Here is a 27,104-nt window from a genome sequence, read left to right as displayed (position 1 = left end):
GGCTAATTTAGCTACAGCTAATCAGGAAAAAGATCTTGGAGTCATTGTGGATAGTTCTCTGAAGACATCTACGCAGTGTGCAGAGGCAGTCAAAAAAGCAAACAGGATGTTAGGAATCATTAAAAAGGGGATAGAGAATAAGATGGAGAATATCTTATTGCCCTTCTATAAATTCATGGTACGCCCACATCTTGAATACTGTGTACAGATGTGGTCTCCTCATCTCAAAAAAGATATACTGGCATTAGAAAAGGTTCAGAGAAGGGCAACTAAAATGATTAGGGGTTTAGAGAGGATCCCATATGAGGAGAGATTAAAGAGGCTAGGACTTTTCAGCTTGGAAAAGGGGGGATATGATAGAGGTATATAAAATCAAGAGAGTGATGTGGAGAAAATGAATAAGGAAAAGTTATTTACTTGTTCCCATAATATAAGAACTAGGGGCGACCAAATGAAATTAATAGGCAGCAGGTTTAAAATGAATAAAAGGAAGTTCTTCACAAAGTGCACAGTCAGCTTGTGGAACTCCTTACCTGAGGAGGTTGTGAAGGCTAAGACTATAATAGGGTATAAAAGAGAACTGGATAAATTCATGGAAGTTAAGTCCATTAATGGCTATTAGCCAGGATGGATAAGGAATGGTGTCCCTAGTCTCTGTCAGAGGATGGAGATGGATGGCAGGAGAGGAATCATCTGTTAGGTTCGCTCCCTCTGGGGCGCCTGGCATTGGCCACTGTCAGTGGACAGGATACTGGACTGCATGGACCTTTGGTCTGACCCAGTACGGCCATTCTTATGTTCTTATAAAGACATGTGATCAAATACCAACAAACTTCTCAGTGGCAGAGTTGTAGTTATGATGGGCCTAGTGAGAAAGGTGGAAGAACTCTATGGAGTATTTACTGCTATTGGACTTTTGAAAGGAGATTCAGTACCAATAACCTTGAGAGACAATGCTGAACCATGTAGAATAGCAACACTTCTACAAGACAGACCTTGAAAGAGACTAGCTGCAGACTTGTAGAATTCAGAGTATATCATTATCTGTTTGTAGCGGACTGAAATGCACTTTGCTCCCTTTGGTATTCCAGAACAACTAGTGATGGCAATGAACCAAAATTCACCGCAACAGTAAGTCAGTCCAAATGAAATATGATTTTGGTTATATTAGTAGCAGCCCACATTCCCTACAAGCAAGTGGTCGAGGCTGAGACAGCTGAGAAAATCCAACAGCAGTAGGAAGAAATAAGTTGTCTTCTGTGCTAGCCATCAACACCAATATGGATATAGTCCAGCACAACAACTGATGAGAAAACAATTCAGAACTGCTGTTCCAACTGGGGGAAAGGTTCTACCTCCAGAATGGCCAGACATGAAACAAATAGCCAAATCAGATTTTAAAAAAAGCAAAAGGAGCTTACAAACACTTTTATAACAGATGTCACTGTTACAGAACTGACGGATCTAGAACCTGGCGCCCATGTTTGTGTCAAACATTGAGGGTGACAGCTTGGGAGTGCTGATTGACCTGGTCCTCTCAGACGTGCTCTGTTAATGTGTGTGTGTGTGTATATTCGTCTGATTCTGGGGCTGGAAGAACCCAGCCCTGGGGAACATAGGTCCTGCAGGATAGCTCCACTGAGAGGGAACTTGCAGAAGGGAGTAGAGCTCCATATGAGAACACAAGTGACACAAGCAGAACATTGATAGAATTACAGAACCCCACCCCCCAGAAGAGTAACACTAATAAATGAGCGTACCCCAAAGTAACAGGCAAATCTGGTAACAAATTGGTGGAGGAACGCGGGCAGCACGTCACCCTAATCACATGGTACTTGTTGAGTAGTTGCTGTGGAGTGGGGAAACTGAGGCACGGACCTGAGCAAACTGTCTCTTCCTTTTTCAGGCTATGCTCCTTTAGCGAGGTCCCTCTCTCATAGACTATTTGGGAACGTCTTGTAATTTTTAAGGTAAGAATCATGCTTAGAATAACAGTAGAACTGTGCAATAAGGAGTTGCGCCTTAAAAGTAAAGATTTTAGAGCAATACTGTGACTGTGTGTTTGCTGCCTGGGTGTTATTTTATGCATGTCTGGACGTGCTTGAAATGATGAAGGGAAGGCGGGAAGTGGAGCTGGAGAAAAAGCAGTTACAACAGCGTTTGAACAAATGGGAGACAGATGGGTGGGAATTTATAGCAGAAAAGCTTAAAATGGTGACTGTACTTAGAAATATGCAAGACAAGGCCAGCAGGAATGCAGAACAGTATAGGAAAGAGTTAACACACAAACAGATTTTGTTAGACGAAGCAAGAGCAGCAACTCGCTTTCTTGTAGATGAGACTAAGGCAGCAGCAGGCCAGCAGAAGTGTGAGGCAGCGATTAGTAAATTGTGTGCCCAACTTAGCACCCATAAGGGGGTGGTAGTGGCTGTAAGGTTGAGAGAGGATTGCGATTTGGAGCCCCCTGGAAAAAAGAAATAACCTCTGATGCTGACCCCAAAAACCCATTCAACCCAGATTGGCCACACATGCATAATGTTGCCCCTGTTTCCACAAGGGAGGTTAAGCACATAGTTGCAGAAGCCGATCTTCCCACAACGGAGCTGGTCACAGACGTAGTAAGATGGTCTCCTAGTCAGGCCAAGGCTATTGCTGAGAGACTGGGGCCACTGAACCGTGACACTGCCGTGGCATGGCTGGCTCGCATTTGGCAAATGTACCCTTCAGCTGATGGCATGGGCTTAACCCAATTGGCTCAGTTAAGCCCCTCTCCTTGTGATGCAGGTGCTCTAGACATAGGCATAGGTCCTTGGGAGCTGACTGCCACTAGACCCCAGGAATGTATGATAAGTGCTCTTAAAATATTACTGCCCGCTTCTTCCCTCAAGAAACTATATACAGACATCCCCCAACTTACGCAATCATTACATTCCGGAAAGCCTTGTGTATCTCAATTTTGCATATTTTGGAAACGTATGCCCATACATTACGCAAAAATTTCCACAACTTGAAAATCCTATTTCTGGCTTATGAAACTTTTTCTGTAAGTGTGAATTTGTGTAAGCTGGCTCTTGCATAACCCGAGGAGCATCTGTATAATGGAAGAGCAGAAACCAAGAGAAGCCCCAGAAGCTTACCTAATTTGAAAAAAGATGCTGGCAGCTCTCTCTGATTCATTACCCCAGACAGAAGAGAATGGGATTATCACTTTCCAGTATCAGGGACCCAAATTAGTACAAAGCACCTATGCAGGACTAAATTCTCAGACAAAAATGACCATGGGGGCTGTGAACATAGGACACCTAACCTGGAATGAACTAGTGGCAAAAATCAAACAGGCAGGGGATTTGCTGCCAGACACTGGCGTCTTAAAAAGACAAATCAGCAAAAAGAGTACCTCAGAGGCAATATAGGCTATCACATTTGTGAAGAATGGTCCTCACTCTGCCAGTCGGCCTCCCAATGATAACTCCCCTACCTCCCACAACCCGGGGCAGCACTGACCCAAGGAGACCCTTAGGAACATGATTTGTGTCCTGGAGGAGGTCAGACCACAGGATCGTAGTGCTCCCTCCTGATTTATGAAAATGCTTGTTGAAGTCACTGCTTTAGAACATGGGGCTCCACATGAGCCTCCATGCCTTGTTCAGGAAGCATGAGACACATTTTCAACATTGCAAAAATATGCCAGGATTTTCTCTCTATTGTCCCAGGGGAAGAATTCCAGTGCTGCCCTGGAGCAGCCCAGGCGCAGCTCTCAGCAGCATTTCCAGTAGATGGGCTGGGTACACAGGAGCAGAAACAAAAGCAGAAGAAAACAGAGTGTAGCCTCCTTTGCTCAGGCAACCATCCAAACAAACAGTGAAACAGGAAGGGGAGAAGATTTGCATTCCAGCAGGGTGGCTGGTAACACCACACTTGTTAGAACCTGAAATGTTCTATATGCAAAGTCACTGTTGTCTGCAGCTGTGGCAGAAGAACAGAAAGAAAGGAACTGAAAGAGAGAAAAGCAAGAAATGGCAATGCCTTTAAGATGAGCAACTGCCAGATCTCATTCCCATTGACTTTAGAGTGTGCAGAATCTGGCCCTGAGATTTTTTATTTTAGACACAGTGGTGGCAGATGACAGAACAAGGAGCAATGGTCTCAAATTGCAGTGAGGGAGGTCTAGGTTGGATATTAGGAAACACTATTTCACTAGTAGGGTGGTGAAGAACTGGAATGGGTTCCCTAGGAGGTGGTGGTATCTCCATCCTTAGAGGTTTTTAAGGCCCAGCTTGACAAAGCCCTGGCTGGGATGATTGAATTGGGGATAGGTCCTGCTCTGAGTAGAGGGTGGGACTAGATACCTCCTGAAGTCTCTTCCAACCCTAATCTTTTATGAGTCACAAAGCAAGAAACAAACAAACAAAAATTAAAACTAAATATGAAAAAAACACCTTGCTCTCATAATGTGGTGTGATAAAGATACTGATAGGGAAAATATCCCCCCACCCCGCTTATAGGCCCAGAATTTTGAGTGTACCTTAACCCCCTCTTGCCTCGCAGGCCCAAGGCCTGTAGCTAGAACAATTGCTATGTAAGAGCAAAAGATTTAAACTTCTGCTAAACTTGTTTATCTGTACAAGGGGCACTGGAGAAGCAGGAAACCAGGACAAGGGGAACTAGGAGAGAGACAAAAGAGGGCCCATATGTGCCAGCTCAGCTTGTGACAATTAGAATGTGGCAAGAGCCTTTGCACAATGTAACCGCAAGGTAGGGGTCGTTAAGACAGTCAGACCACCAACTTGACTGCCAAGGAACAATAACAGGAAAAACCTAAAATGGAAAATAGTGAGATGGCTTGCTTGTTTGCAAAATATTAATCCCAAATAAGGCAATGTATCGAATTATAGTTTGTGGTTTTAGCCTTTATAAGCTTGATGAAATTTGTAAAGGGTAGAGCAGTGTGGGGCCATGCTCACTCTCCCTGCATATATGCTTGTATGAAATAAAGGTGTGTCAGGCTGTCTGATCTAAAATCAACCATGTGGTAAATTTTCCACAACAATACTTTACAAACATATCTTGTATAGAAATACAGGGGTCTCATCCTATTTGCATTGAAGTCAATGAAAAGGCTCCCTAAGGGTGAAGAATGAGACCCATTGTGTGTGTGTCATCATGTATACATAGGTTTTAGAAAGGATGCAAATTTTAGCTTTTAAAAGAAACCACGTTAAACCCATAACTATGGTTCATCCCTACCCCATGCTGCTCATACTCATGGGCACTAATAATACTGTCAGGTCTGACCCACAGCAAATCAGCAATGACTACCGGGCTCTGGAAGCTAGGGTGAAGGGACCAGGGGCTTAGGTTCTGTTCCTATCAGGGGCGGCTCCAGGCCCCAGCACACCAAGTGCATGCCTGGGGTGGCATGCCACAGGGGGCGCTCTGCCATTTGCCGGGAGGGCGGCAGGCAGGCCGCCTTCGGAGGCCTGCCTGCGGAGTGTCCGCTGGTCCCGCGGCTGCGGTGGAGCCTCGGGCCCACGGACCCTCCACAGGCACACCTGCGGAGGTCCACCAGAGCCGGACCGCGACCGGCAGAGCGCCCCCCGCGACATGCCGCCGTGCTTGGGGCGGCGAAATGTCTAGAGCTGCCCCTGGTTCTTATCCATCCCGTTGGTTGAGGGTAAAGGCTCAGGCAGGGACATGTGCCTCCTGGAGATGAATGCATCGCTGTGCAGATGGTGTCCACGAGAGGGCTTTGGCTCCCTCAACTATGGGATGCTGTGGTCTGCTAGGAAGAGATTGGGTCCACCTGACCAAGATGGGGAAGAGCATCTTGAGTCTCTGACTTGCCAACCTAGTGAGCAGGGCTTCAAACTGGGCTCAAAGGAGGCAGGTGACAAAACACCACAAGTAAGTATTAAAAAGAGGCGACTTTAACAGAGGGTTAGATTTTGGGAGGGACATGGAAAATTATAATAGGGTCATAGAAACTACAAGAGGGAAATCAATGGAGGAATCTGATCAGTATCTTAGATATCTATACACGAATGATGGGGAATAAACAGAAAGAACTGGAAGTATTGGTACATCAGCTAAAGTATTATTTAATTGGCATCACAGAGACTTGGTGGGATAAGACTCATGACTGGAATGTTGGTATAGAGAGGCATGGTTTGTTCAGGCAGGACAGGCAGGGTACAAACAGAGGAGGGGTTGCAATGTACATCAAGAATATATATACAGATTCTGAGGTCCAGAAAGAGGTGGAAGGCAGATGAGTTGACAGTCTCTGGGTAAAGATGAAAGGAGTAAAAACTAGGGATGATGTCACAGTCGGCCTCCTACAATAGGCCACCAAATCAGAAGGTGGTAGATGAGGCATTTCTAGAACAAACAACAGAAATATCCAAAACATAAGCCCTGGTACTAATGGGGGACTTTAACTACCTAGATATCTGACCAGTACGTTCTTGGGATGTACTGGGGACAATGTTTTGTTCCAAGAATTGGAGGAAGTAACGGGGGGGGGGGGGGAGCCATTTTAGACGATTCTGACTAACAGGGCAGAATTGTTTGCGACTCTGAAGATGGAAAGCAATTTGGGTGATACTGATCATGGAATGATAGAATTCATGACTGAAAGGAAAGGAAGGAGTGAGAGTCACAGAATAAGGCCATGGAATTAAAATAGCAGACTTTAACAGAGAATTGGTAAGTAAGTGTTACCAACTCATCCAGGATTCTCCCAAGGGCTTAACCTTTGGTGGTGGAGTGGCTGACTATACAGAGTCGAAGTCTTCTTTGAAACCTTCATTTAACAGCAGAGGGCATTCATACAGTCATTTCCCCGACTATAAGACAGCTATCCGTAATAGTCAATACAAGTCTTACCTTTCAATAACTGGGGAGCTCAGTGGGTTGAGATGGATTCACCGTCCAGATTTTTCTTTCTCAGGCTGATCCTTTTTCCTCCGCCTCATTCAGCTCCTCCCTTAACATAAGGTTTCCTATGACACTTCCTAGAATACTACTTAACCCTTTCCCAACTGCTTGAGAGAGAGAGAGGAAGAAAAGAAAGAAAACTTAAGAACATCCAGTTCTACAGTGACTGTGGTACAGCAGGTAAAAACACAGTTAACAGTCAGTCCTGTAATCAGTGCATCAGAGCAGGTAAAACATAGAACACTCAATTCAGCAGTCAGTGTGGCAGGGCAAGTCACATGGACTCAAAGGGTTAACTTTCAGCTCTGAAAGCAGCAACCAGCAACCTTAGCTGTGCAAGCAGCAAGGGCAGCTCTGCTCCAGATGTTCTAGAGGAGGAGACATAAGAGAATTCTCTCTGCTCCTGTTATTGTAGGACCTTACTGGGAGCTTATGGAGAGAAAACCTCAGGGAAAAAGGAGTTCAGGAGAGCTGGCAGTCTCAAGGAGACTGAAAATAAAAAGGAATCCTACAAAAAGGGGAAACATGGACAAATTGCTAGGGAGGAGTACAAAAGAATAGCACAAGAACGTAGAAACAAAATCAGAAACGTTAAGGCACAAAATGAGTTAAATAGCAAGGAACACAAAAGGGAACAAGAAGAGATTCTTTAAATATATTAGGAGCAAGAGAATGACAAAGCAAAGTGTAGTGTATGGGGAGATTTTGGCAAAGCACTATGGCTTATTGTTAAAAGCGGCCTAGTCAGCAGTCTCAGCTTGACCAAGACAGGAGGGGAGGGGGTTTTGGGTGCCTCAGAAAGGGCAGCTTGACCCCGCGTCCTTCCTGATAAGAATTGTGTTGAAGTTGCTGATATATGCATTTTAAAAGAGCAGGATGTGCCCCAGGAATGTCTATTGGGGCCTCAAGGCTGCAAACTTTGGAAAAACTGGCACCTGGTTAATCAATAATCAGGAGGAACCTCTTGCTTGACCATTGAAACTGCTTAGTTAACAAGTTTTCTTTAAGGGACATGTCAGTCTATTACTAAAGTATAAATAAGGGGAAAAGGTTTGAGATAGTTGGACTCTCTTTGGACTCTCCCTCTGGATACATCTTATGTCCCCACCGGCAGACACAAGATTTGGCCACCGGAAGGCTGCTGCTGTGTCACTCGAGAGCCACACTCAGCTTTGGTAATTATCAAGGGTTGAAGGTGTTTTACTAATCTTGTTGTGGATGTGTGCAAGTGCTTGAGACTAAGTAAAAGACGGTTACTCACCTATAGTAACTGTTGTTCTTCGAGATGTGTTGCTCCAATCCATTCCAGTTAGGTGTGCGCGCCGCGCGTGCACGGCATCTCGGAACTTTTTTACCCTAGCAACCCCGGCGGGCCGGCTGGCGCCCCCTGGAGTGGCGCTGCTATGGCGCTAAATATATACCTCAGCCGGCCCGTCCGCTCCTCAGTTCCTTCTTGCCGGCTACTCCGACAGTGGGGAAGGAGGGCGGGTCTGGAATGGATTGGAGCAACACATCTCGAAGAACAACAGTTACTACAGGTGAGTAACCGTCTTTTCTTCTTCGAGTGATTGCTCCAATGCATTCCAGTTAGGTGATTCCCAAGCCTTACCTAGGCGGTGGGGTCGGAGTGAGACGTGGAGGAGTGTAATACCGCAGAGCCGAAGGCTGCGTCGTCTCGAGACTGCTGCACCAACACGTAGTGGGAGGCGAAGGTGTGGACTGAAGACCAGGTGGCCGCTCGACAGATGTCCTGGAGCGGAACATTGGCCAGGAAGGCGGCCGACGAGGCGTGCGCCCTTGTCGAGTGAGCAGTGAGGCGGCATGGCGGCACGCGAGCAAGCTCGTAACAGGTCCGAATACACGCAGTGACCCAGGACGAAATTCTCTGGGAGGAGACCGGCTCACCCTTCATGCGGTCGGCGACGGCGACAAACAACTGGGTCGAACGCCGGAAAGGCTTCGTCCGCTCGATGTAAAAGGCAAGCGCCCTGCGGACGTCCAGGGTGTGAAGCTGTTGTTCCCAAGGCGAGGCATGCGGCTTCGGGAAGAAGACCGGGAGGAAGATCTCCTGGTTGAGGTGGAAGGCCGATACCACCTTAGGGAGGAAGGCCGGATGTGGCCGAAGCTGTACCTTGTCTGCATGGAAGACGGTGTAAGGTGGGCCCACCGTTAGTGCTCGAAGCTCAGAAACTCGTCTCGCGGATGTGATGGCGACGAGGAAAGCTGTCTTCCAGGAGAGGTAGAGTAGCGAACACGTGGCCAAGGGCTCGAAGGGGACCCATCAGTTTGGCCAGGACGAGGTTCAAATCCCAGGTCGGGCAGGACGCGCACCGGCGGTACAAGTGGTCCAAGCCTTTAAGGAAGCGGGAAACCATCTGGTTGGAGAAGATGGACCGACCTTCCAGCGATGGACGAAAGGCGGACACTGCTGCCAGGTGAACCTTCAATGAGGAGACTGCAAGACCTTGCTCCTTAAGGTACCAAAGGTAGTCGAGGATGGTAGGTACCGGAACTACGAATGGATTCAGAGATCGCTGATCGCACCAAAGCGTGAACCTCTTCCACTTCGCGAGGTAAGTGGAGCAAGTGGAAGGCTTTCGACTTTCAAGGAGGACTTGCTGAACTGCCGGAACAGCCCTCTCTGCGTGGGTCAACCACTCAGGTACCAAGCTGTAAGATGGAGGGACTGCAGGTTCGGATGGCGGAGTCTGCCGAAGTCCTGGGTGATGAGGTCCGGCCACAACGGGAGGGGGATGGGGTCCCGAACGGAGAGCTCGAGCAGCAGGGTGTACCAGTGCTGCCTCGGCCAGGCCGGCGCTATGAGAATGACGTGGGCTCTGTCCCTCCGAAGCTTCAGGAGCACTCGGTGCACGAGCGGAACTGGAGGGAAGGCGTAGAGGAGGCGATCCGTCCAGGGGTAGAGAAAGGCGTCGGACAGGGAGCCTGGCGAGCGACCCTGGAATGAACAAAACCGGTGGCACTTCCTGTTCTCCCTGGAGGCGAATAGGTCTATCTGGGGAAACCCCCACCTCCGGAAGATTGTGTGGGCGACATCTGGACGGAGGGACCACTCGTGTGAGAGGAACGACCTGCTGAGCCGGTCGGCCAGCGTGTTCTGCACTCCCGGAAGAAAGGACGCTTGTAGGTGAATGGAGTGGGTCACGCAGAAGTCCCACAGGAGCATCGCCTCCCTGCAGAGGGGGGAAGAGCGCGCTCCGCCCTGCTTGTTCACGTAGAACATTGCTGTCGTATTGTCCGTGAATACTGTCACACATCGGCCTTGCAGATGGGGGCAGAAAGTTTGGCAGGCTAGACGGATCGCTCGCAGCTCGCGGACATTGATATGCAGGGCGAGCTCCTGGGTCGACCAGAGGCCTTGGGTGTGGAGATCGCCCAGGTGGGCCCCCCAACCGAGTGCCGAGGCGTCCGTGGTGAGCGTGGCGGACGGGCGCGGAGGGTGGAACGGGATCCCGGCACACACGATCTCCAGGTCGAGCCACCATCGGAGGGACTCGAGGGTCGCTCTGGAGACCGTCACCACCATCTCGATCGGGTACACCGACGCCAGCCAGGACTGGAACGGGCGGAGGTGGAGCCACGCGTACGCGGTCACATACGTGCAAGCCGCCATGTGGCCCAGGAGGCGGAGGCAGGAGCGCACCGTCGTGGTCGGGAAGGTGACTAGGTCCATGATGAGGGTGACCATCGTTTGATGGCGGGCGCGAGGGAGACAGGCCCTGGCTATGGTGGAGTCGAGGACCGCTCCGATGAACTCCACGCGCTGAGAAGGGATCAAAGTGGACTTCTCGACGTTGATGAGGAGGCCGAGCCGCCTGAAGAGGGACCGGATCTCTGCCATCTGGCCCATCACGAGTTGTCGAGATTGTCCGCGAACCAGCCAGTCGTCTAGATACGGGTACACGTGGATCTGACGACGGCGGAGGGCTGCGGCGACCACCGCCATGCATTTGGTAAAGACCCTCGGCGCGGTGGAGAGACCGAATGGCAACACCGCAAACTGGTAGTGGGCGTTGCCGACCACAAATCGGAGGTAACGTCGATGAGGAGGATAGATGGCGACATGGAAGTAAGCGTCCTTCATGTCGAGGGCGGCAAACCAATCTCCCGGATCCAGGGAGGGAATGATGGTCCCCAAGGTGACCATACGAAACTTGGGCTTGAGCAGGAACTTGTTCAGCTCGCGAAGGTCCAGGATAGGACGTAGCCCGCCTTTCGCTTTGGGGATAAGGAAATAACGGGAGTAGAATCCCCTGCCCCGCCTGTCTTGAGGCACTGCTTCTATGGCACCCACGCTCAGAGTCTGGACCTCTTGTAAGAGGACTTGCTCGTGAGAGGGGTCCCTGAAGAGGGACAGGGAGGGTGGGTGGGAAGGCGGGGGCGAAACAAATTGAAGGCGGTATCCCGACTGGACTGTTTGCAGCACCCAGCTGTCCGATGTCAAATGGGACCACGCCGAAAAGAAATGGGAAAGGCGGTTGTAAAATAATGGGGAAGGATCCGGTAGGGAGAGAGATGGGCCGTCCTCGAGCGTCCCATCAAAAAGCGGACTTGGCCCCCTGGGGAGCCTTGGACGAGGCCTGCCCCTGGTTCCGCCGATTGCCCGACGGGCGACGGCGGTTCTGGGCCGGTCGCCGGCTAGCATACGGCCGATAGCGCTGTTGGTAGCGGGAGGGTTGCGGCCGGAAGGGTCTGCGTTGTGTCGCCGGCGTGTGCATCCCGAGCGTACGGATGGCGATGCGACCGTCCTTCAGGGTCTGGATCCGAGAATCCGTCTTTTCGGAAAACAGACCCTGGGTGTCGAAAGGGAGGTCCTGGAGAGTATACTGCACCTCCGGCGGCAGGGTGGAGGATTGCAGCCAGGAGATGCGCCTCATCGTCACGCCAGATGCCAAGGTCCGAGCCCCGGAGTCCGCGGCGTCGAGGGCGGCCGTGATAGAGGACCTGGAGGACTTTTTTCCCTCCTCCAACAAGGCCGAGAACTCCTGGCGAGATGTTGATGGCAGGAGCTCTGTGAACTTCGCAAGGGACGTCAGGATGTCAAAGACGTACCTGGCGAGAAGGACCATAATGTTCGCAATCCGCATTTGTAAGCCCCCTGCGGAGTAGACCTTACGGCCGAGCAGGTCCATGCGTCGGGCGTCCTTGGATTTGGGCGCTGGGGCAGGTTGGCCGTGTCTCTCACGGTCGTTAATGGATTGAACGACCAGGGAGTCCGGGGTAGGGTGGGAGTAGAGGTACTCATAGCCCGTTGGGGGGGCTAAGTACTTACGCTCGACCCCGCGTGCTGTAGGTTGAATGGAAGCGGGGGTCTGCCAGAGCGTAGTGGCGTTTTTTTGAATTGTCCGCACGAAGGACAATGCCACTCGGACGGGAGTGTCCGCGCCCACCACATTGGTGATCGGGTCCTCATCCTCTTGGACCTCTGCGACGGGGAGACCCATGGCCGCCGCCACTCGGCGAAGCAGGTCCTGGAAGGCCCGAAGGTCAATGGCGGGGCTCGGCCACAGCACCTGCCACCGCCTCGTCCGGCGAGGACGATGAAGAGACGCCCTGCCCGATTGGTTCTGGCACCGGGGCTGGTGGTTGAGCCTCCGCTTTGTCGTGCGGAGTGGCTGATTGGCGGTCCGTAGGAGCGGAGGGCTCGTGCGGAGGAGAGGGAGGCGGCCGGCTAACTGTCGCCTCGGGGACCCTGGTCCCGGTGGTCCCATCCCGCAAAGGAAAAGGGGTGCCCTGCGCCTCATGATGCGCCCAGGGGACCCAGTAGCCCCACTGCTCATGATGGAGTCCTTGCGGGGTCGGCAACTGGTGGGCGGTATCATCTGCACCGGAGGCCACCGATGCTGGGCGGGATGGCCAAGGCGGTGCCGAGGCGCCGAGGGATTGAACCGCTGAGGACGGGAGTCCCTCCGCCGACGGAGCCGAGGGTCGATATGAGTAGCGCCGGCTGGACGGCGATCGTGACCGTCGGCCACCGCGGTGCCGGGAGCTCGACCGGCGCCGGGAGCTCGACCGGGACCGGGATCTGCGGTGCCGGGAATGACTTCGCGAGTCGCGGTGTCGTGAACGGTGCCGGGATGGAGATCTCCGGCGGTACCGTCGGTACGGTGACCTGGACCTGGATCGGTGCCGGGAGTACGACCGGTACCGAGATTGAGAATGGTACCGGGACTCAGACCGGTGGCGGGATGGTGCCCGGTGCCGGGATGAGGAGCGGCGTCGGGATGGTGCTCGGTGCCGAGATGAGGAGCGGCGTCGAGATCCCGAACGACGGGACGGCGACCTGCGCCGGGACCGGGATCGGGACCGGGACCGGGAGCGCCTTCCGTGCCGTTCGTCCAGAGAGGGCGGCCGTGTCATTCTGGCCGGTTTCCCCACTGATGCAACAGCCCGCACCGGCGGTGCCGGGGGCTGGAGGCTCGGTGCCTCTATGAGCCGGATTAGCTCACGCGCGGAGGAGAACGTCTCCGGCGTCGATGGCAGCCTTGGCTCCACCACGGTCGGTGCCGGGGAGCGCGGCGATGCCGGACTCGACGGCGCTTGCGGTGCCGGAGTCGAGGGCCCAGGGCACGCTTTACGCACGGCCGCAGCCACTCTCGCGGCGTCCTCCGTGCGGGCTTTTGCCACTGCTTTCGCCAGCTGCTGACTCTCTGAAGGCGAAAGCGAGCGGCGCCGGGTCTTCTTGGCCGCCGGCTTAGGTACCGGGGCCGCGGTGCCGGAACGGCTCGGTGCCGCGGGTGCACTCTGCACCGATGAAGCCCTCGGTGCCGGCGCGGGCGGTGCCGGGGGTTGGAGGGACGCCTCCATAAGGAGCTGTTTGAGGCGAATGTCTCGCTCCTTACGGGTCCGCGGCTTGAAAGCCGAGCAGATAGCGCACTTGTCCGTGCGGTGTCCTTCGCCCAGGCAACGGAGGCAAGAGCCGTGAGGGTCACCAACCGGCATAGGCCTCTGGCACGCTGCGCAGGGCTTAAAGCCCGGTGCCTTGGGCATGAGCCCGCACCGGGGAAGGAAAGGGAGGAACTACCCCCCTTATCCTTACCTAAATCACTAACTAACTAACTACTGAACTAACTATACTAACACTAAACAAACTATGTACAAGAAAAAGTAGCGAGAGCTAGGGTTGTGGAGGACAGAGAGCACTCCACAGTTCCAACTGGCCGTCACGGGCGGTAAGACGGAACTGAGGAGCGGACGGGCCGGCTGAGGTATATATTTAGCGCCATAGCAGCGCCACTCCAGGGGGCGCCAGCCGGCCCGCCGGGGTTGCTAGGGTAAAAAAGTTCCGAGATGCCGTGCACGCGCGGCGCGCACACCTAACTGGAATGCATAGGAGCAATCACTCAAAGAAGAAAGTTTAGCTTTAAGTGAAAGCACTCGTGTTGTCCTGTTTGTGCCAGCCATCTATCGGTCAGACAGCCACGTCTCCCCTGATTTATTTCCTGACACCACCTCGCACAGAGTACAAGTTACCAAGAGCTTTGGGTTGAAAGAAACCTGGGTAACAGTAAGTCATCTACGTAGTGGGGAAGGAGAGTTACTAACTGATCACATCAAGAAAACGGAGGTGTTTAATGCCTGTTTTGCTTCAGTCTTCACTAGACCAGATATTGAACACCATTAATATTAACAAGAGGGAAGGAATACAAGCCAAAATAGAGAAAGAATGGGTTAAAGAATATTTTACGTAAGTTAGATGTATTCAGGTCAGCAGGGCCTGATGAAATTCAACTTAGGGTAATTAAAGAACTACCTGAAGCAATGTTAGATCCATTAACAATTATTTATGAAACCTCCTGGAGGAGTGGTGAGGTCTCAGAAGACTGCAGAAGGGCCAACGTAGAACCTATCTTTACAAACAGGAACACAGAGGACCTGGGATATTATAGACCTTTGTGTGCATGGAATATCATGATGTTGAAATCTATTGACTGCAGACAAAAGATTTGCGACAAGCTCAGGGAACGGTGCACGGTATAGCGATTAGAACCTGGCACTGGGAGCTGCATGACCTGGGTTCAGATCTGCCACTAAGGTGCCATGTGACCTTGGACAAGTGGTTCTGACATTTCAAAAGGGGCCTTTGCTTTTGGGTCCCCAACACCCAAGCTGTCTCTGGTAGACAGGCTGACACACACATGGCAAGTTCTGTTTCCATCCAACACAGGGCAGTGGTGAGGACACACACACACACGTTTATTACAATGAAGTAATGTCTTTGGCAACTACATACAATACCCCAAAGCAGAAGGAGACTTGAGTCATGCACTGGGACAGCCCAGGGGTCTCTCTGAACCCACCCCCAGCTCGCCCAGTCTCTGGAGCTATGAAATATTCCCTCAGATCAGCCCCCAGTAACAAACATAATCTTAATCTGTTTCCATGGCAGCAAGCCCTCAAGGATTCTTTTATATACTCTTCCTAGCTGAAGGCAAGTCTAGAAAGAGCTAAGAGATGGAGCCAGTCCTGTAATTCCACCCTTTTAGGAAGGAATAAAAATGGAGCCCCTGCTGCAAAGTCACCAGTCCTGCCCTGTCCTCCACCAAGACAGGCTGTCCTGCCAACCGCCTTTCCCTCAGCTGCCACGGAAGTCAGAGGCCGAGCTATCAGCCCTGTAGCCCTGAGGATTAGTCTGTTGGTCTGTATAAAATGTCTTTTTGATAAATTTAAGTATGTAATAGGCTTATAGATTTATAGATTTGCAATAGCTGTAATGCTAGGAAAATACCTCCAGGTCAGACATCCTGTGTGACGCTGAAGGCAACCTTTGGGACCCTTACTCAAAAAAGTAATAAGACAAATTACCTACGCAGATGTCTGGAGACCTTTAACTGAACCAATAACAGTAAAGGGTGGAAAAAGGGATTTTTGCCCACAAATCTAACAAGTACACCACAAATGCGTACATAACTGTCATTCATACGCACACACATGTTAGCCTATGAGGCAGGTGTACCCTAACATTTCTGTGGGGGGAAGACGAAATTTGGGCATAGGAGGAAGGATTTCCGAATAATATTCTATAAAAAGTGAAACAAATCACCATTAGTTAGGCGATACACCCATCTATCTCTTCCTGTTTACCCATCACCTCCACCCCATCTACGCATCGATGCTACCCATCTACAAAGGCTATTAACTATTGATAGGCCGTGGTATTATTTCTTTTCAAAGCTGTAAGTATAAAGAAATCTAATTTCTGCTTTACCTTTTAAAGCACCTAGTTTATATAGGGTTAAAGTCAAACCCATATTATCCACTTCCTCTATCAGAACTGTAAACAACACCCAAAGTGCTACTGCACAGAGTAAGTTTATAACAGTGTATTATCATAAATATATCTCTTAAAGAACTGTGATATTTTGTAACTTTGTAATCTCAAACTGTTTTAACATTTTTACATTTACTTATTGTTTCATTGATTTTAATAAAAGGTTTTTATGACTATTTCTGTCTCAGTGTAAGTTCCTGTCATATACCCCGAAGCTCCTTTTATAAACTCTGTGAAGCCTAATTCAGGATGAACTTTATCTTCTGATCATACACATTGGCGAGCCATACCCACATTATTAATATCTAATAATTATTATTACTAATTAATTAGAAAATTAATTATCAAATAAAATTAAATTAAGTGAATAAATTCCACCAACCCTACTAACCCACCCCAAATCAGGCTACAGCCCCCAGCCCATCCATCAGTATCCAGTCAGAGCTAACTAGAATTTGTGCTTTATCATACCCCAGAGGGAGTTTGGTAATTTAAGCAGCTAAGTGAGGAAGACATTGACTCTCTGTGTCATGACCAGAATGTGGGCAGTCTGACCTAGTGGTCAGAGCAGGAGTCAGGCCAGGTCAGATATCAGGAGGTCAGAGTCCAAGACAGGCCAGAGGTGTCAGGAGGCAGGCAGGGTCAGGTTACCAGATTGGTGTTGAGAGTGAGGTTACAGACAGCAATCAAATAGCAAAATTGAGGATGAACCAGGGTCAAAGCCGGAGTCTAGGGTCTATCACAAGCAGAGTCTGGAGCAGAAGCAGGCACTCAGTCTGTGTTGTTGCTCAGACAGCTCCTAGTCATGGCTTCCTGGTTTATATACTGGTATCGGCCAATCAGTGGGCTGTGAGGAGCCGCCACTCAGGCCCTACTGGGAGTTATTTCCTGCTTAACCTAACTTCACAGGGTCCTTCTGTAACTGCCCAGTGGCAATGCGGAGGTGTCAGTGGTGCAGAGCCCCTAGAATCCTAGGTTCTAGCTCTGCTGGCTCTTACACCTTGCCACACATGGTGTTAGGGGTGGGATTTAATGCAGTGGACTATCCCAGGCATGAGACAGATTGGGGTTTTCAACTGGGGGTTAGGAACCCTCATGAGGTTATTATACGGGGGGTAGTGAGCTGTCAACTCCACCCCAAATCCTGCTTTGCCTCCAGCATTTATAATGGTGTTAAATATATAAAAAAGTGTTTTTAATTTATAAGAGGGGGGTCACACTCAGAGGCTTGCTATGTGAATGGAGTCACCAGTAAAAAAGTTTGAGAGCCACTGAGGTAGATCATTCCTGAAAATGGATGATGTGATGAGCAGGGCCGGCTCCAGACCCCAGCGCCAAGCAGGCGCATGGGGCGGCATTGTCCCGGCAGGGCGGCATTTGGCTCCGGCAGACCTTCCGCAGTCATGCCTGTGGGAGGTCCACCGGAGCCCGGGACGAGTGGACCTGCCGCAGGCATGCCTGCGGAGGGTTCTCTCTTCCTGCGGCTTCGCTTGAGCTTCCGCAGCGGACTGCGGCAGGCGCGCTGGTCCCGCGGCTGGGGCGGAGCTCCCGCAGGCATGCCTGCAGTTCCTCCACCGAGCCGCGAACCAGCGCACCAGCCGCAGACACTTCTGCCCGGCCGTGGGACCAGGGAAGGGCAGCAGACCGCTCTGCCCTGCTTGGGGCGCCGTAATTTATAGAGCCGCCCCTGGTGATGAGGGCGCTGGCCCAGGCCACTGTGATATAACAAGAGGATACCTGAGTCCAGATGGCCCTCAGCAGGAATCTGTATGGGTAAAGATTGCAGACTGGCTGGGGGAGAAAAATGGAGAGGAGAAAGGCCCAGGGTCCCAGCAAGAAAATTAGAGGGTGATGACACAGGACATAATGGTGTTTCTCCGTCAGGAAATGCAGATGCTGCCGACTCTTGTGGACGTCCAGGTTGAACTGCCATTGCATTTGGTGGAGAACTGCAGCATAGCACCTCCCTACACCCATCTCAGCATTCCACATGGCCTCAGGGCCCACACGCCTACCCCTACCACTCCACACCAGGAAAAAGTATGGACAACCACAGCTTCACCTGCACTGACCTGTGAGCGCCATGGCTGATATATGTGTAGCTACAATGGCCACCAGGGTTCCTTCCTCTGGTTTATTTATGAAGGTTCCAAAAAACACACTTTCCCTGACCAGCCATCGCAGATGTCAGTGAAGTGTCCCTGGTAAATCCACCAGCAGTTGCGTGACCATGGAAGAGTAACCCTTTCCGTTGATGCACTCTGTGGAAGGTGCTCTGGGGCCAAACTAGGGATGTGTGTGCCATCTATAGCTCCACCACAGTTTAGGAACCTCATTGCTGCAAAGCCATCTACTGTGTCCTGCACATTGCCAAGCATCACAGTCCTGTGTAGCAGAAGATTATTAATGGCCCTCCACCCGCAGTGGATTTTCCAGCTTCAAAATAACTTTCTACTGACTAGTAGCAATCCAGTGTTGCCAGTTTCCACAGTGTGGTCACCACTCCTTCATAACTGTCAGTGCAGCTCTCAGGGTGGTGTCCCTGTGTGGGATTGCTGGAGTGAGCTTGGCACAGATCCAGGAATGTGGCCTTGTGCACCCAAAAGTTCTGCAGCCACTGCTCGTCATCCCAAACCTGCATGAGGATGTGATCCTACCAGTCAGTGCTCATTTTTTGGGCCCAGAAGCGGCGTTCCACCATCTGCATCTGCTCTGTGAATTCTGCCAACAACCGTGATTTGGTCTGCGCTGTGTCCGACAGCAATCTGTCCTCCAAGAAATCGTCATGGTCTTGGGAGTTCTTCGTCCATCAACATACAGCCACTCGGTGGATACATTGCTTGTGCAGGTTCATACTTGGCTCCATGCTTCTGTCAGAGATGGTGGACAGAAACAAGTCAAGCATGGGATTTTGGGAAACTGAAAATAGGCACAAAAATGATGGGCTAGAGATATTATGGAATAGATACCATTGCATTGTGGGAAGCTGACCTCTTGCTTCCAGTCATCCACATGTGACTTATTTATGCCCCACCATGCACTGCCAAACCTACCCAAAAGACAGCACGCTGAATGGTGGTGGATTCCTCAGAGGGATAACTACTCATGGTGCAGTGACCTGTGCTTTGACACAAGCACTCTTGGTGAGTATGCACAGCACTGGTGCAAGGAGCCAAGTATGAACACACACAAGCAATGTATTAACTGTGGCGGCTGTATGCCCGTGTAACTTGCATCAGCAAACTTTGTAGTGTAGACATGGCCTAAGAATTAGGGATTACCACCGGCTCTTAAATTGTGGGGGATTATTCTGCCCTGGAATAGCAACTCACTAACTAAACAACGTATACGTTCAAGTGCACAACTGGTTTTCATTCTCTTGGGATAACGTAGTGATGGTGGTGTGACAGTGTCCTGAACAACAGGGACAGTTGGTGGTAAGGAATCATCTGGATCTGGCATGGAATCAACTTGATCTGGTACCAATGTTTTTTTCCATCAAGTCATCAAAATTAGGAGTTGTAATGGAAGGAGGTTCCAATTGGAGGAAGAGAAAGTCCGACTGGAGCATCCCCAGACTCTGGTACTAGTTGAGGCAGCAACTGGTCCACATGTCATTCTCAAAAACAAACAAAGCCCACATTGGAAAGCTCTACCACAAATGAAACAGTTCCCATGCATTTTACAAGTTCTCCAGATTCCCATTTTGCTCCACAGCCATAGTTGTGAGTCCACACTAAGATTCTGACTTGAAAAGAATGATGACAAGTTTCACATTGTCAAACAAATTGCATAGCTTAGGATTTGGCTACAGACGAGGCAGTAAAGACGTAGCAGGTCCCAACAGGTACACAAAGATAGCTTTAAGAAAAGTATTGCAGGTCACTCCTGGGCAGTCGCATGTTGTGTGTTCCTATGGACTACCAAGAAATTATCCAATTTTTGCTGATGATTTAGAATAGACTTTTTAGCTTTTAAGGCATGCTTAAGTGTGTGTACGAAGTGTTTGATGAGTCAGTTTGTAGCAGGATGGTCAGGCGCTGAGCGTATGTGCTGAATTCCATTTGAAGCTAGGAACCTCTGAAATCATTCAGAACAGAACTGAGGTCCATTTTCACTCACCAACTGTAACAGTAAATCAAACTAGCTAAACAAGGTACAAAGACATCCAATGGTCTTGTTAGCTATAGTAAAAGTAATTCTAAAAATTTCTGGCCACTTTGAATGGGCTTCAACTATGACCAAAACCATATAATCTAAAGGTCCAGCAAAATCCACATGAATACATGTGTCACGGAGTGTGGGGGAGTCCGGCCCTGCACCCCTCTTCCTGGGACTCACAGTGACTCTCAGCCAGCCAGTAAATCAGAAGGTTTATTGGACAACAGGAGCACAGGATACAGCAGAGCTCGTGTTCAGAGCCAGGAGCTCTCAATCTGGCCTTTCTGGGGGTTCAAGGTGTCTGGATCCCAGCATAGGTTCCCCTGCAAACCCACCACCCAGCTCCCAAACCGAAAACTGACCCAACCCTCTCCACTCAGCTCCTTTCCTTTGTCTAGCTCCCGGGCAGAGGTGTCGACCTCCCCCCTGCCTAGCTCATGTTACAGGCTGAATACCTGTCTCTTACCTATCTCGACAGCCCCTACTCCACCACAACATGTCCACAGAATCAGGCCACAACCCAGTGTGTAGACGAGCTGGTCCAAGATCATGCTGAATTTGCTGACACCTAGTACAGGATTTTCCTTCATCTCAATGTCTTGGTTGTTCCCCAGCCACCGGACTGGACTCCGAGCTATGGCATTCATTCATACAATGACTAAATGACTGTCTTGAAGAGCTTCCAAAACCTTAGCTTGAAGTGATTTCAGAATGATCACTCGCATTCCCCATAAAACGCAACCATGATTCACAGATAATTCACAATTGTGTAAAGTAGCGATTCTTTTGATCGAACACTGTACCTCGTAGTACCATCCCCTTCACAAGAGAAAGCACATCATCCTTAGTGGTTTCTTTGTTGATATCTGTGCTAGCGATGGGTAACCTATCCATCAAATTCAGCTAGAACAGTTCACCTGAAGTGTCTTTGGATTGATGAGAAGGTGGGCTTGGCAGGTGTGACAGCCCATCAGCATTGCCATGCTTAGTCCTTTTATGAAATTGAATAGTATAGGAATGAGCTGACAATAGCAATGCCCTTCATTGCACACAAGTAGCAGCTAATGACAGAATTCCGTGATGTGGTCCAAAAACTGAAAGTAACGACCAACGATCCATCTGGGGATTGGTCCTGCTTTAAGCATCTGGGGATTGGTCCTGCTTTGAGCAGGGGGTTGGACTAGATGACCTCCTGAGGTCCCTTCCAACCCTAATATTCTATAATTCTATGATCTCCAAGATAAATTGCCCACAATACCGATAGGTATGGAATGTCCAAATTCCAAAGATAATCAAAGAGATGCCATCACTGACTCCAGCTCTGATTGGAGATCCGACTGCCATCTCTGACACAGATGCTATCTCTGACTCCAGCTTCTGATAATACGTGTAGTGTAAGGTCTTGGTCAGTGTCACAAGAGCTCTTATCTTTTCCCACATTATGAAATTCTGACTTCTATAATTTCTTAGGTTTAGTCCCCAGAGGTGTCTTTTTGGATATATGGTTACCCGTGTTGCTGGACATTAAACTGTGTGACAGGTCACGGTGACGTGTCCTTTCTTCTGGCATTTTCCGCAAATAACCTGATGCGCCCAGCAATCCTTCTCAGAGTGCGTAGTTTGCTCACAATGGTCACATGGAAATTCCTTATGTTCCCATGGTCCTCTGTCTTGCTGATGCAGGAGGTGAACTTCTTGGTTCACACTAAATTTCAGAGAATCCTCTGTGGTCTCCATTGCAACTGCTACTTCAACAGCCTTCTTGAATGTAAGCACTGATACAGTCAATACCTTCTTCTGGACCTGGTCATTGGGTAATCCAGAGCCTAACTGGCTGTGCAGGGCATCACTTAATGTTTGTCTGAACTGACGATACTCTTACAAATTCCTTAAACTGGCAACAAACTGTGCTACCAACTCTCTTCTTCTCTGATGTTGCTGATGAATCTGATATCGTTCTGCTATCATCGATGGAATAGGAGAAAAATGTCCCTGCATCACTGCACTAAGTGTGGCATACATAAGAACATAAGAAAGGCCGTACCGGGTAAGACCAAAGGTCCATCTAGCCCAGTATCTGTCTACCGACAGTGGCCAATGCCAGGTGCCCCTGAGGGAGTGAACCTAACAGGCAATGATCAAGTGATCTCTCTCCTGCCATCCATCTCCATCCTCTGACGAACAGAGGCTAGGGACACCATTCTTACCCATCCTGGCTAATAGCCATTTATGGACTTATCCACCATGAATTTATCCAGTCCCCTTTTAAACATTGTTATAGTCCTAGCCTTCACAACCTCCTCAGGTAAGGAGTTCCACAAGTTGACTGTGCGCTGCGTGAAGAAGAACTTCCTTTTATTTGTTTTAAACCTGCTGCCTATTAATTTCATTTGGTGACCCCTAGTTCTTGTATTATGGGAATAAGTAAATAACTTTTCCTTATCCACTTTCTCAACATCACTCATGATTTTATATACCTCTATCATGTCCCCCCTTAGTCTCCTCTTTTCCAAACTGAAGAGTCCTAGCCTCTTTAATCTTTCCTCATATGGGACCCTCTCTAAACCCCTAATCATTTTAGTTGCTCTTTTCTGAACCTTTTCTAGTGCTAGAATATCTTTTTGAGGTGAGGAGACCACATCTGTACACAGTATTCGAGATGTGGGCGTACCATGGTTTTATATAAGGGCAATAATATATTCTCAGTCTTATTCTCTATCCCCTTTTTAATTATTCCTAACATCCGGTTTGCTTTTTGACCGCCTCTGCACACTGCGTGGACATCTTCAGAGAACTATCCACGATAACTCCAAGATCTTTTCCTGACTCGTTGGAGCTAAATGAGCCCCCATCCTGGTGTATGTATAGTTGGGGTTATTTTTTCCACTGTGCATTACTTTACATTTATCCACATTAAATTTCATTTGCCATTTTGTTGCCCAATCACTTAGTTTTGTGAGATCTTTTGAAGTTCTTCACAATCTGCTTTGGTCTTAACTATCTTGAGTAGTTTAGTGTCATCTGCAAACTTTGCCACCTCACTGTTTACCCTTTCTCCAGATCATTTATGAATAAATTGAATAGGATTGGTCCTAGGACTGACCCTTGGGGAACACCACTAGTTACCCTCTCCATTCTGAGAATTTACCATTAATTCCTACCCTTTGTTCCCTGTCCTTTAACCAGTTCTCAATCCATGAAAGGACCTTCCCTTTTATCCCATGACAGCTTAATTTACGTAAGAGCCTTTGGTGAGGGACCTTGTCAAAGGCTTTCTGGAAATCTAAGTACACTATGTCTACCGGATCCCCCTTGTCCACATGTTTGTTGACCTCTTCAAAGAACTCTAATAGATTAGTAAGACACGATTTCCCTTTACAGAAACCATGTTGACTATTGCTCAAGAGTTTATGTTTTTCTATGTGTCTGACAATTTTATTCTTTACTATTGTTTCAACTAATTTGCCCGGTACCGACGTTAGACTTACCGGTCTGTAATTGCCAGGATCACCCCTAGAGCCCTTTTTAAATATTGGCGTTACATTAGCTAACTTCCAGTCATTGGGTACCGAAGCCGATTTAAAGGACAGGTTACATGGCAGATCCAAGGACAATAGGTGCTGAAAAAAAATGGTGGGTGCTTGGCACCCACTGGCAGCCCATCAGAACCCCCCCCTCCCCCAATGCCTCCCACCAGTTATGGATCAGCTGTACCACGGCATGCAGGAGGTGCTGGGGGGCAGGCATGAGGACAGGGCATGCTCAGGAGAGGGGGTGGAAATGGGAGAAAGAAGTGGGGTGGGGGCAGAGCAGAGACGGGATGAGGCAGGGTGGGGCCTTGGGGGAAGGGGTGGAGTGGGGGCATGGCCTGGTGCCCCTCCCCCCCGCCTGACACATTAGAAAGTCGGCACTTATGCCAGGAACAGTTGGAGACCAGAGGTCACGCAGCAGTCCACGTGCCTTTGGACCCATCACTGACAGCAAGGCTGAAACTCGCTGTCTGTCTGCAACCGTGCTGCAGGTTACCAATTGCGGAAAATGTTGCAAGTAAACCACCCACGATTCCCAGGTGCTGTTGAACTCCCCAACACTGCACACAAACGGTGCCATTTCACTGCTGTCCTGCTGGACTTCACGTGGCCCCATCCGTGATCCATCACACTCTGCTGGCTGTGTGCTTCCACACTCCTTTGATTGTACGTGGGCTCTCTCTGCTGGCTATAGGCCCTCAATGCAGGCTAAGCCATGTGCCGGCCTGCCGGCTCGCATGATATCAATCAATCTGTCTGCCTGCTTACGGGGCACCGCTCTGTTTGAACAGTTCTGGAAGTAACTGCACAACCCTTCTCTGCCATTCTCTCTTTATTTCCCTACGACTCCTCTAGCTGGCTGGTTCCTGCTGTTCTGGGACAGCCTGTACCTCTAGGTGAAGTGAATCCCCTTTTTATAGCATTATTTGCTTACTTGTTCAGCTTCTTGGTCAGGCAGTGGGAGCACTGGACACTCATGGGATAGGATGGCCAGGACTAGGGTGACTAGACAGCAAGTATGAAAAAATCAGGACGGGGGTGGGGGGTGGGTAATAGGATCCTATAAGAAAAAGACCCAAAAATCGGGACTGTCCCTATAAAAAACGGGACATCTGGTCACCCTAGCCAGGTGCTCAGTCCAGTCGAAGAGAGGACCTGACAGTGTCTGGTCAGATCTACTGATCAGACACCCAATGTCTGGTTACTGTGGGTGGGGGAGGTACCGGATCATCATCCGTGCCAGCCCCTACTCAGCCAGGACCACCTCCTACCTGCATCAGGCGGCTGCAGCTCCCAATCCCGGCTTTGCCGATGAGAGTCCCTCCTGACCTGGGGGAGTGGAAGAGCAGCAAGTGACAGGGGAAGAAAGGGGAAATAGGAGCGAACGGGGGCAGAGCCTTGGGAAAGGAAGCATGGCAGGGGTGGGACCTCAGGGGGAAGAGGCAGGAGAGGGGAGGTTCCGGCTCTCCTGCTGGAGTGTCCAGTTTTTAAATATTACCAAGTTGGCAATCCTAGCGTGGGATAGAAATTCCATGTCGTCAAATGTTCTATTTCCGGAGCCAGTCAGACAGACAGACTCAGACAGAGGGAGCTGATGTCTGCTGCACTCGCTTTTATTGCTCTGGCTGCAAAACTGAAAGTAACCTGAAAGTGAGGTTCTGGCACAGAACCCCCTGCACATTTCAAGGGACAGGACATCACAAGAGCCGGTAGAAACTTTTCAATCAAAACATTTTCTTGATGAAACAGAAATTTTAGCAAATAAAGTCCATTTCATGGAACATTTTTGGTTTTCATGAAAACAGAGGGAAAAAACTGACTTTTTTTAAGCAACTAACAAAATTTGCAGATTTTTTCCCCACAAAACATGAACATATTTTAAAAAATTGCAGAAAAAAAATTTTCCTCAGCAGTTTTCGTTCTGTTGCTATAACATATCCAAGTCTGCATTTGACAGGTTCACAATTGATTCCACCATTAGCAAGCTGGGCTTTTTGCATATTCTGTATTTTGGAATTAAAATCTATGAACAAAGTATTTTGACTAAAATGAGTATAAAAACATGGTTATCACCTACAAGGTACTATTACAATGCATTGCAAATTCATGAAATGAGAGTGTATCTTTACTCTCTCAGCATTTCATGATGGGACATTTAACCTATATTTCATGCTCTAATTAATTACAATAACATGTGATTTAAATTCCAGATTTACAAACTATTAAACAAGAGAAAATAAGTCATTGAAATAGATCAATTAACACCACACACAATTATAGGAAAAAGTCTCTAATAAGATCATTAAAACACAGATTTTATGATAGAGAATTTCTGATGTCTCTTTTTAAGAACGTCTCTTTCTTTGCAGCGTTTTGTGAATCCCTTCAATTTCTTGGTATTCCTCCTGTAGGTCTGCAAAAAAGAACAGCGGATTAAAACATGGTTCATTTTCTTTCTTCTGAACAAGAATTGTCTATTTCCCTTTATGATGTACTGAGGAAAGTGTTCTAATCTTCCACACAAACGAAGGAAAACAAGGGTTACCATTTTATGTATATAAGTATTTTGCTGGATCGGGACTTTAATACCTCATACACTCAGAATTTAAGGCCAGAAGGAACCATCATGATCATCTAGTCTGACGTCCTGCACATCGCAGGCTACAGAACCACTCCTGTGATAGACCCCTCACCTCTGGCTGAGTTACTGACATCCTCAAATCATGGTTTAAAGACTTCAAGTTACAGAGAATCCATCATTTTACTCTTGTTCAAACCAGCAAGAAACCTGTGCTGCAGAGGAAGGTGAACCCCCCCAGGATCTCTGCCAATCTGACCTGGGGGAAAATTCGTTTCTGACCCCAAATACAGCGATCAGTTAGTTCCTGAGAATGTGGGCAAGACCCGTGAGCCAGACACTTGGGAAAGAATTCTCTGTAGTGACTCAGAGCCCTTCCCCTCTAGTGTCCCGTTGCCGGCCATTGGGGATATTTGCCAATAGCAGTTGTGGATGGGCCATATGCCTGTGTAGTCAACCCCCATTCTTATTAATCTGTTTACTCTTGAGTTAATCGTACTTAGCACCCACCTAGGGCTTTTCATCCATAGAGCTCAAAGTACTTTGGAAAGGTGGGTAAAGTCTCATTCCCATTTTACAGATGGGGAAACAGAGCAAGTCAGTAATTTAC

General features: G+C 49.2%; 2 protein-coding genes across 2 annotated transcripts in view; both read right to left on the bottom strand.

Annotated features, from left to right (window-relative positions):
• The window catches only part of LOC120393490 (nuclear GTPase SLIP-GC-like), a 97,639-nt gene extending 90,666 nt beyond the window's left edge, over positions 1-6,973 (bottom strand). Inside the window, exon 1 of the mRNA XM_039518080.1 lies at positions 6,886-6,973. The gene's annotated coding sequence lies outside the window, so the exon portion shown is untranslated. The remainder of the gene's footprint in view (positions 1-6,885) is intronic.
• A 19,221-nt stretch (positions 6,974-26,194) lies between these two features.
• The window catches only part of LOC120393489 (nuclear GTPase SLIP-GC-like), a 57,850-nt gene continuing 56,940 nt past the window's right edge, over positions 26,195-27,104 (bottom strand). Inside the window, exon 18 of the mRNA XM_039518079.1 lies at positions 26,195-26,329. Within this exon, the coding sequence (XP_039374013.1) occupies positions 26,262-26,329 (68 nt within the window). The 3' untranslated portion in view covers positions 26,195-26,261. The remainder of the gene's footprint in view (positions 26,330-27,104) is intronic.

This window comes from Mauremys reevesii, unplaced genomic scaffold, assembly GCF_016161935.1.
Source record: "Mauremys reevesii isolate NIE-2019 unplaced genomic scaffold, ASM1616193v1 Contig20, whole genome shotgun sequence".
In the NCBI taxonomy this organism is placed as follows: Eukaryota; Metazoa; Chordata; order Testudines; family Geoemydidae; genus Mauremys; species Mauremys reevesii.
This window is presented reverse-complemented; position numbering and strand designations above follow the sequence as displayed.